Raw genomic sequence first — 11,318 nt, 5'->3', positions numbered from 1 at the left:
TTTAACACAGGCTGATGGTAATCTGTTTGAACAATTCTAGAAATGTGTCTGTTCAGCGATGTGTTCTGTATCTACAAAAGAGAGTTATGATTGGCTCAGTAAATGAGCTTTGGTCATCCGATGTTGAACGCCATTGGCTAGAGAAACCTCACACGAATATACACACTTCACCATTTTACAGGCCGGGTGCTGACGTTGATTCGCAAGAGACTGATGTTTACGCTCCTCTTCTGGAAAACATTTAATTTTATCATGCGACCTCCGTGTCAATAACTTACTTGGTAAGTCGTTCGTAACTCTGTTATGTGTTTGTTATTGTTTCAAGGCTAAAATATCCGGATCATAGGTGCACTGTTCGCATAACAAATAATCCTTGCTATCGATAGCAAGCTAACGTTATGTGTAGCTTGTGGTAGCTGCTGTTGAGCAAGGCACAGGACCAACTTGGCTCTGACAACCCTAAGAGAAAGTCCTATGTAACCAGATTCCGTGAAAATTGGTGATGGACAGTCTTGTCCAAGACCGTTTTCGGTGGCATACTACAAGCGATGGATTTTGCTCGATGCAACTAATGCTATCTGCATACTACATGGTGCAAATAGTGTGTTCTATTTGTAGTTAGCTAGAAACTTTTTATTAGTCTACCCGTAGCTAACCTAACTTGCAGCTCCAACTATCTGTACTGGATTTTGATTGTCAGCCCGATCATTTTTATGTTGTTTGGGTGACTTGAAGCTGTTCTTATTTCATGGGCTAATGTTGATCAATCCTGTTTGAGGGAGCAGTGTACCATTAGTGCAACTGGCCCCTAAAGTTGGCCATCTGACATTTTTCGACTCGGCGTCATATCGACTGTGTTTGCCCACTTCACACGTCGTGTGTATTAAAAACGCTGTTGCAAAACAAACAGCAACGTTACATAATTGTATGCTTAACTAGCGTCGCTAGTCTGCACGCTTGCTGTCAGGGGCGGCTCTGTATCTTACGAACATTACTGTTCATCGAGGTTCAGCCACATTATTTTGAATCGATTTGTAGTTGTATTGGTGGACTGTGTTGAAACTATAGATAGTATATTTAATGCCTGTAATGTTCAGGTTTTTTTATGTCAAGGTAAGCTTGAGCAACAGGTGAAGTAACCCACGATACTTCTGACCGATAGCTTATCATACTGTAGTATTCGATTAAGAAAAACAGGATGGATGTCTATTCTTTACAGGACACAGAGGGTAACGGTGCACACAAAGACAACAACACAGGGCTTACAGGCATTTTACAACAAAACACACAATAACGATATCAGTAATGCACGCTAACATAAGACACAGAAGGGAAGCATGAACTTCCTTCTAAATTCGAACTCTACTACACACTTAAACATTAACATTCTTGCTACACATTCACACTGCATTATGAAAACTAGCAGTCTCTAATTACGCACACGGAAGCTTTCACTACCCTTGCACGCTACAGAATATTGTCACAGTTGCTCAAGAACAGGTTCTGAACCGTCTCTGATTATATGTACGTCCTAATAAAGATTCTCTTTTGGAGTGTTGCAAACATCCCCTGATGTTCCGGTCAGCCCTAATGGCCAGTCCCCTGCAGAGGCCTGGAGTACCACGGGGATTTTGATTGCAGGGGGTGGGAGGAAGTACATAATGTTTTCAGCAAGCTCTTCCAAGTAAAACTTGTATCTTTTTTCCCCCCACCTCACATTCTGGGGGCAAGTGTGTGCGAAGGCGAAGCCCCCTGAGGGTCATATTGGGAATTTTTCCTGATTTTCTTTGCGTTCCCCGCAAAAGTTTTACGTTCCCATGCAATAACCTACATTCTGCATTACCTCACAATCCATTTGCAATCCCATTACTCTTGGTCTGTTTGTCACTAACATGTAGCACCATGACATGGATCAGCTCATAGAATTGTACTTTGAAGTAGGCATCTAATATGTGGATTTAGTTTTACTGCTTAATGATAAGCATGGCTATGTAATCAATGAAAGTAAACTTAAACCAATACTTAAAATGAGAGCTCACTAAAAGAAAGCATTTCAGTGATCTGCAGGATGCAGGGAAAGAAGGAAGGCTAATGTATTGCGAGGGAACGCAAAGGTAGCCTTTTTTTCAACATTGCGGATACGAATTCTTGTTCTGCCTTCTCTTCCTTTTCCCCCTTCTCTGTCACGTCCCCTGCATTCTCTCTTTCTTTCCTTTGCTCGCTCTCTCACGCTCTCTTCCTCATCACGAGTGAGGAGTTTCCCCCAACTGGGTCCAGTCCGGTCTGCTGGAACAGATCACATGGTTGCATTCTTGAGGGTTTCAGGCCAGCATGCATCTCTGACCTTGAGAGAGATGGAGACTGCTGGGGTGGGGTAGGGTGATGTCAGGTGGGGCGGGGTGCCATCATGCACCGCAGCTGCGCTCCTCGCTTCCCGCTTCTCTCCATAGTCAGTTCCCAACGCGGACATCTCCAGTGTCCGTCATTCAGTTCGTCTTTCATCAGTGGTCCATGCTGAAGACCCCCCCCCATCCTCAGCTACGATGATTCTCTCTTGCCTGATCCGCCGGCTCAACTTTGTGAAGATGCGTCTTCTTTGCCTGGCGCAGGCCTTCTTTAATCACTTCCAAGAAGTGAGTAATGCGGAGCTATTCTCCAGGATGGATCTAGAACTAGGGTGTGCTAGACCTGCAGTGAATGGAGGCTCTACTTTTGAAAGAGTTGGCTGGGACTTGACTGGATGGAGCAAACAGTGGAATTTTAACATGGCATTCCGTTCATTCTGTGGTTCATGACTGTATTTTTTATCTAGGATTACAGTGTTTTTATGCTAAATTGGCTGAACTTTATGAGGTCTTACTAAGCCTTCAAAGAGTATAAAAGACTGTTTACTTGTGTGACGGTAGTGTTGTCTGTTCTAAGACGTCTGGTTATTAGGGTTAGTTATAGTTAGAGGAGCCCAAGCAGGATCTCGCCCCAATCTCTGTGCTGTCCACCATCAAAGAGTAAGCAAAGCTGAACGCACAGGAATTTTTTTTATTGTATTTTTACTTCCTTGAAATGTGTGCCAGCCTTGATGTATCCCTATTTCTAGATCACGTAGAGAAACTTAATAATGCTTTGGGGAAGTGGGCTCAGTTTTGAGCAGGGCACCTGTTGCGGCCTTTCTCATCATCTCAGCCGGAGGAAGTCCCACGGTGACTTACTGAAAGTCCCCCCCTCACAATGGTTAAGTGGAATTTCATACAGTGCAATGCCATACATAACCAGAGCAGCTTGTGTAGGTTTAAATGTCGTAGGAGTTGGTAAGTTCTTTAATTTACTTTCACCACAGTCTCAGTGTGACTCCTGTCTCTATGCCCTGTATGTTTTACATGGCTTAACTTATTCATCTGTAGCAGCCAGTCATCTCAGTCATGACCACATCTCTTCTGTTTAGAGATCAGGGCATTGATTATCCCATGGCTAGAACATATCTGATCGGGTCTCTGTGTCAGTGCTTCGTGTATTCTGTCTTGGCTCAAAAGATAAGCCTTGGTGCCATGAAAGTGACCTGTAAAAGGTGCTGTCTCTTGAAGAAAACAGCTGTGCTCTGATAGTTTCCCAAAAGTGCTTTTTTTCAGTAGCAGTATTTTGTCAGGTTGTGTTGTTTCAAGAAAGCATTGTCTGCCTGCTTTTTTTGAGTCACAGTTTTTTGTATGTGCGAATGCCGTAAAGCTCTGACATCTGAAAGAGATGTTTTGTGACTTAATTTGTGACTTAATGTTGAGTTTGGTTTGGATAACAGCATTCAATCTCTGGTTTTGACTTTGCTCCGGAGAACAGAGACTGTCTTATGCTGTGTGGAAGATGACTGAAGTTTTGTCTCTTTACTGCGTCTTTTGTACACAACCCCTCAGGCTCTTGTGTGTATATATACAGTATATATATGCTGATGTTGCCGTTGCTGCTGCTGCAGTTGTTGGCTACTGTACACTGGACCAGCGCTGGTCTAATTTCATTTCCAAGGGATGCTAACGAGCTCAGCTGAGGAGCAGCTGGCTGAAGAGCACCACTGGCCGCGGCTGGAACAACATCGTTGTTGTTCGGGAGGTTCATCGTGGTTTGATGGGCGGTGAGGATGGAGCAGAGGAAGAGCTTGTGCCTGACTGGCTTGTTTACTGATTAAGACATCAGGCTGGTTGACCCCTGACAACCTCTCATTAACCCCCCCATGCCATTCACCGCTGCTTGCGTAACACTCACGCCTGTTTACAGCCGGGACGCTGAATTTTGTTGGAGGTTCTAATGTTACAAGCTTTGGGCTGCCGTGGTTTGTGCTTTCTGTCTAGGTACTTGTGCTTGTATGATAAACGAAATGGCTGGAAAATGATGTGTTCTTGTTGGCAAAACCCACAGGCAACTTTGGATTTGCTTTTGACTTTGGATGTTTAACAAATATGACCACATATCTTGTACACTAATCCGTTCTGCGGAATTCCTAAATGTCTGGTAATCTGTTTAATCTGATTATCTGCTTTGCACCCCCCTTTCTCTCTCTCTCTCACACTCTCTCTCTCTCTTTCTTTCTTTCTCTTTCTTTCTCTTTTTTTCTAATGCTCCTCATTCCATCTCCTCCTCCCTGACTGCATACTTGCTATGTCCCTCCTCCCTCCAACTCCTCTTCATTCCATCCCACCCACTAAAATATCTCCCTTCATTCTCACATTCATCCAAATGGACCTCCCCCTCCTTCCGCCTATTTCATATTCTCTCTCTGTCTCTCTCTCTCTCTCTCAGGACCTTGAGTGTCAGTTCCCTATGGCTGTGTATGATGAGAACCTGCTGAGGAACCCTTTCTACCAGGCACTAGAGAAGCAGAGGCCAGACCTGTGCAGCCACGTGGCAGAGGTGCATGGCATTGTGAGTGTCTGTCTCCTAAATCTTTCTCTGTCTCTGTTTTTCTCCGTCTCTATCAGGGCTTGCAAAATCGCTAGCCCGACATCCCGGTAAAAGTTTTCCCATCAGACTACCAAAATGTAACAACACCCTGTCCAACGGGCTAGCAGAAATGATCCACTAAGTGAAATAAATTCCCTCCTTTATTCGCCTGTTCTGCTCTTTTGACTTCTTATTTGTAGGAAAAACTTTGATCGTGATGGTTTGTCCACTAGGCAGTGTATACGTTAAACGGAAAGGTTCTAGTTGGGTCCTCTTCCACACCAACATTCCACACAAAATAGTGCATTAAAACGTTTTATCAGACCCTCATCCATTTGTTCTTGTGCAAACATATTGCCACAGTCCACAGACTGAGCATACACTGAGTGAGTTTATGTATATGTGCAGTGAAGGAAAATACTAAAGCCTGAGAAATTGGTCACGTGGGTGTGGAAATCAAAATGTGACAGCTGTCAAAAAGGAGACGAGGAGCATGAATTTATGCCAATTTTTCAGCTCCACTCGACCGAACTTCTGGTGATTTATTTTGCAATATGTACACAACAGTGATATAGTTACAAACTTCAGTAATGTGTATATATGGGCCATTCTACCTAATTGGTGCAAAGTCAGGTTGGAAATATTTTGAACATTTGTATGTTTTATTCCCAAAACTTTGTCCGTATATATATTGTACCATATCTAAACTACACATATCTAGTAAATGAACCGTCAATTTTTATATTCTATTTTCAGAATGTGTTGGAATGTTTTTCCTCTCCCAAAAATTGTCACTACCGAAACATAGCAATAAACTATAGTAAAAACGTATTATTATTAACCTGTTCAGATTGTGTTTCCTTCCCTTCTCTGACGAGTATTTTTACAAATATTTCTTGAAGGTTTTCACAATGAAATCAATAAAAATGAAATTTTTACCAAATTTCAAAGTTCAATTTATACAATTCATCAAAATCTAAGTGCAATATTTCTTTGTAAAATGCAAAATACTGATCATATTGATTCCAGAGTTGATGATTGATGAAATTGAACATACATTAAACCAATCAGTATCATAACATTTTAGTTGATAACTCAATATACTTTATTTTTTACAAAACATCCAGTGTTTCGGTAGTGACTGCACTGTTTCGGTAGTGACAGCACTGTTTCGGTAGCTATTTTGTTTGCAAGGTTGTATCATATTTCCTCAACCTTATTGCTTAATCTTAACTCATACCGTGCTTTAGGTTGGGAATAGTAAAAACACAAATGTTTTGTGCTTTTGCTCTCTTTTCCTCCATGATTTTCTGACCTTCTTTTGCTCCCTGTTGGATAAATCACTGATACATTTCAACTTTCCTTCCTTTCGTTTCTTATTTCTTTCTCTTTCCTTCCTTAAATATTCTTGGTGTTTCACTGGGTCATCCCTCACTCTTTGTCGGTATTCTCTCAGCCTCTCTGCTCCACTTTTTCCTTTTGGCATTTTGTTGTCTTATGATTCTTTCTCTCCTGAACAATTTCAGATAGAAATCAGCATTATCTACATCTTTACCATTTAGTCCATATAACACATTTATTTCAAAATGATGGGATTGAACTACTTACCATTCCATTTTGTCACTACCGAAACGATCATGTCACTACCGAAACGATCATGTCACTACCGAAACTTTACCATATGTTTTGGTAGTGGCTGTTTCGGTAGTGACTGTTTCGGTAGTGACAATTCTAGCTAAATTTGAGCATAAATAAATAATTCTAGCAAGCACATGGCTAGCAAACAAATCTTTGAAGAGGTGTACACACAAACAAACATAATACTTTGCACAAAACCCCAAAAAGTTTACTAAATTAAAGAAAAAAAGGTGTTCGGTAGTGACAATTCTTAAGGTTACACACTGATTTTCAGACTTTGGAACACATTTATATCAAAAGTATGGGATCTAGCTACTTACTATTCAGCCATGAGGGACAGGGATGCAGTATCACTGCCTGGTTATAAATGCAAGGGTGTGGCTAAAAAATAGGCTCAGCCAACGGACTAAAACTCCTGTGTTTCGGTAGTGACATGAAAACTATGGACATGATTTTTTGAGTATAGTTTATTTTTTTTTAAATTAAACCCACAATAAATCTAAATCTTCCAAGTTCTGTTTAAACTTAATCATAAAGATCTTTGAAATTAGATAATTGAAAAAAATCTAAAAAATGTAAAAAGTGTTATTTTTGATAACTGAAATTTAGATGTCAGGGTTAGGGACAGCTACTTCCCAATAGAAAGTACCCTATAAATGATGATTTTGTATATATTTAGCTTATCCCTATCTCATTTAATGTCTTGGGTTTAAATAGACCATAACATGTTCTTAGTAAATATCTATGTCTGAATACTTAATTGTTTTGTAAATAGTTTTTCTTGATGTGGGACCACACTTTGCACCAATTCGGTAGAATGGCCCATATACAAAAAATGTTGTCACATTTTTTTCGGGCAACCAAAATCTGAAGAATGCCTGCCCAAAGGACTTCCCAAAATGTGCGAGCCTATGGCACCTTGTGTTTTGCTCTTATGCATTGTTTTTCTACTATTTGTCTTTCATTGTTTTACACAGAGTTTCTGTAATTGATGTTGTCTGATTTTGAGATATTAGTGCATGTTTAAGACTGAGATGGGGAAAAAACAGGCTGAAAAAAGAAAAAAAGTAAAGCCAAACACTCATGAATCAATATGTGGAAGCAATGTTAAACCTAAAATACATGTTAAGCATTAATGAATCATTTATAATCAGTGGGAAAGTGAGCCGTTCCAGATGATTCCAGATGATACTGCATTTTCCCTCCATTTACACAGTAACCCCTCTGTCATACTATACTGTATTTATTATGCTTTAACTGATATCTTTGTGTATCTTACTCCAAATCAGCCACGGAGGGCAAAAACTAAAATAAAAAAAAATACAAGAGAATGGAGAAGAGGGGGGAGGACTTATGTAAAAAAGAGAGTAGTGGGTTGAGGGAAGAGTGTAAGCAGGTCAGACGTCCCCATGTGATGGTTGTGATGCCAAATGCTATGAAAGAGAGGCCCTGTTTGAGGCCGCCCACCCCCCAACCCCTCCAGGGCTTTGAGTCACAGACTAGTGGGGTAAAATATTCCCTTGTGGACCGTGGGTTTAGTGGTGCAGTAGTGTAGTTGACCCAGCTGATAATCAGGTGGAGATGATTGCAGCACTGGGGTAAGCATGTGGTGGCTATTTCTGTAAATCCGTGTCATTTGGAGTTCTCATGTTCCATGACGAGGGTCAAAGGTCATCTAGAAGGTGTTTATTTTTTTATTTTTTATTGTTATATGCAGTTTCTGGGAAGAAGCTTCTGTGATTATGTAGTTGTAGACATCTTGTCTCTGGTGACCCTGTTGTCATTTGTTTTGTTTATTTGTCATTGTTTGCTATGGTAGATTCTGGTGCCGTGTTGGGGAAGTCTGCCTGTTAGTACCTACGCAGCGGCTCAGTTTGACGGGTACGTTCTACAGCCCTCTGAGCAAGGTTACCAGACCCTTGATGGGAAGGTAAGGCAGCCTCTTCAAGTTCACTACCAAGTCCTTCTAGTTACACCTTCCTTTCCTTCGAGCTCATCAGACACTGTGAAACTGTCAAGTCACCTGCATCATCCTGTTATGTTCTGGTGATCTTGTGTAGAGGTGTTATGTTCACATGTTCATTGTAATTCAAGTATCAGATAATCTGAATTCTGAGATTTGTATGGAAGGGGTTTGCATACACGCTGTGGCTGTAGAATGTGGGGTTGATTGTTCTCTCCTTTGTACGTCGCTTTGGATAAAAGCGTCTGCTAAATGACTAAATGTAATGTAATGTAATGTAATCATGTAGTGCTGTGTAACTTGTAGTGTTTTTGTTGTGTGATGCGGGACTCTAGATTGCCTGAGTACCCTGATGTCTCCCCTTTTCCGCCAACCTCAGGAAGTCTCCATACAGGACAACCAGGTGACACTGGGAGCTGGCTTCCAGTGCCCAGCCTCTGTGCCCATCCTCTTTGAGGAGACCTTCTACAATGAGAAGGAGCAGGCCTACAGTATCCTATGCATCGCCCGACCCCTCGAGGCCCAGAGCCCAGGTATGCCCATCCGTGTTCCTCAGCCTCAGGCCTGTGACAACCAGATGAAAGAGATATTCAACCTTTTGTTCTTTTTATGTTGGCACTAGTTTTATATTTTCATATGTATTTATTTTATTGTTTTTATTGTTGTTTTCGTTGTTGTTTTGGGTACAAAATATTATTTTCCAGAAAAACTATTATCGATTTGAATTCCGCGTTGTACATTTTGCAAGCGGCTGTGTGTGTATGTATGTATGTATATATGTATGTATGTATGTATGTATGTATGTATGTATGTATGTATGTATGTATGTATGTATGTGCGTACCTTTATGTGTATGTGTGGGTGTGTGTGTATCAGGTGACACGAGTGCTGTCCAGACACATTACTGTTTGAAGAATGTGGAGGATGTTAAGGAGTTCCTGGGTCGTCACACAGAGAAGCTGGACAAGTTCATCGCCAGCTTCGGCCATAGCTTTAAGGAACAGGAGAGGAAGGGACTGCGCTACCACATAGTGAGAAATCAGCTACATAAATACTTTTTGGTGACAGTGCATTATACTAATTTATAACTGTTATCATATAATATGCATATGGGAGTGGTGAACAGCGATTTCATTTTGTGTTTGACTGATAGCATTGATTGATGAAGTCTGGACCACACATACCCTTTTTCCACCAAGGCAGTTGAAGGCCTGGTTCGGAGCCAGTGCCTAATCTCAAACCAGTTCTTAGTGTTTTGACTAGTGCTGTCAAACGATTAAAATATTTAATCGCGATTAATCTCATTTATGTCATAGTTAACTCAAAATTAATCGCGATTAATCGCAAATTTTTATGTATTCTTAATGTCCCTTCGTTTATTTATTTTTTCCATCATTTTATTTTTATTTTAATGCCCTTATCAACATGGAAAAGTCGATTGGCTTGCTTTATGCAAATGTTTTATTTGATTGAAAACCAATATTGCCAAACAGGGCGGTACAAAATAAAATTATAAAGTGCACATTTCAGGTAAACAAGGACTCAGCCTATAGTGCAGTTAAACCATGGCTTAATATTTTCTTTTTTTCAAGTTTGCTGGGAACATAGCAGTCAGGCCTCTTATTTCAGAAACGATGAACCGTAACAGTTAGGTTACCAATAAAAGGTAAGCCTACTACTTCTTTGCTTTCAGCCAGCTGCCTGTTGACATTTTCAGACAACAGTGAAGCTCGCTTCTTTTGCACAACACAACTTTTAAAAGTAAACTTTCCATTCAGAAGCTTTTTATCATCCATTTCGCCGTATCGCGCTCACCATTCACTCAAACCGTAACGTTCGCCTACTACACAGTTTAGTACAATAATAAAAAAAATTTTGCGTTAATCTCGCGATAAAAAAATGAACGGCATTAAAATGGGTTTGCGTTAACGCCGTTAATAACGCGTTAAACTGACAGCACTAGTTTTGACATTAAAAAAAACGGCTCTCGGCCAGGATAAGGTATCAGAGCGGAAGCAACGCTTTGCTGGTCTAGAATGAAGAACCGCATACGTCAGGGACTTGGGGCAGAATTATCCTGACCAACAAGACCATCTAAAACTTTGTGACTACCATTTTTATAAAACACATCGATGGTATGAATGTAACATTAATGGATAGCTAGTTGGTGAGCAAACATTACCCGAGCAAGCATAGCTACTCATTTCTAAATTAGTATCTATGCTTGCTTGCTAGAGCGCCATTGTTGTTGTTGCACTTGGCGCTAGTGTTGATGAGAGAGCGGAGATGTATACAGATGTACACAGTGACATAATGACATGGCTCTCCAGCCCGTGGATAAGCAAACCGATCCAGCACTAGCACCAACACAGAACTAGCTCTAGCCCCAACCCAGAACCAGCACTAGCACCAACCCAGAACCAGCACTAGCACCAACCCAGAACCAGCACTAGCACCAACCCAGAACTAGCTCTAGCACCGAACCAGCACTAGCACCAACCCAGAACTACCACCTGGTTCACGTTGGTGGAAAGGGGTAACGGAGCATCATGGAAGTAAAAGCATTTTGCAGAATGTAGGAGTGATTTGAGTGGTCAGCCTCTAGAACACTAGATTCTGATTCAAATGTCTCTAATGCTACACGCTGCTACTAACGCCGGTAACTATGGTATGTGTCTCCCAACCTGCAGGACTCCGTTAATGCCCTGTACACAAAATGTCTTCAGTGCTTGTTGAGGGACTCTCGTCTGGTAGGTGAAGCTGTATTCATATTTTATTACATGCCCTGTTTCTGCTA

At 41.1% G+C, this 11,318-nt stretch overlaps 1 protein-coding gene across 1 annotated transcript in view; it reads left to right on the top strand.

The window, feature by feature from the left end:
* Window positions 1-20: 20 nt before the first annotated feature.
* Window positions 21-11,318, top strand: part of ankrd27 (ankyrin repeat domain 27 (VPS9 domain)) — a 34,001-nt gene continuing 22,703 nt past the window's right edge. Inside the window, exons 1-6 of the mRNA XM_031565141.2 lie at window positions 21-281; window positions 4,780-4,902; window positions 8,378-8,488; window positions 8,901-9,054; window positions 9,398-9,552; window positions 11,212-11,271. Of these exons, the coding sequence (XP_031421001.1) occupies window positions 4,801-4,902; window positions 8,378-8,488; window positions 8,901-9,054; window positions 9,398-9,552; window positions 11,212-11,271 (582 nt within the window). The 5' untranslated portion in view covers window positions 21-281; window positions 4,780-4,800. The remainder of the gene's footprint in view (window positions 282-4,779; window positions 4,903-8,377; window positions 8,489-8,900; window positions 9,055-9,397; window positions 9,553-11,211; window positions 11,272-11,318) is intronic.

This window comes from Clupea harengus, chromosome 3 (assembly GCF_900700415.2).
Source record: "Clupea harengus chromosome 3, Ch_v2.0.2, whole genome shotgun sequence".
Classification (NCBI taxonomy): domain Eukaryota; kingdom Metazoa; phylum Chordata; class Actinopteri; order Clupeiformes; family Clupeidae; genus Clupea; species Clupea harengus.
The sequence above is the reverse complement of the archived record's forward strand: the minus strand, read 5'-3'. Positions and strand labels throughout refer to the sequence as shown.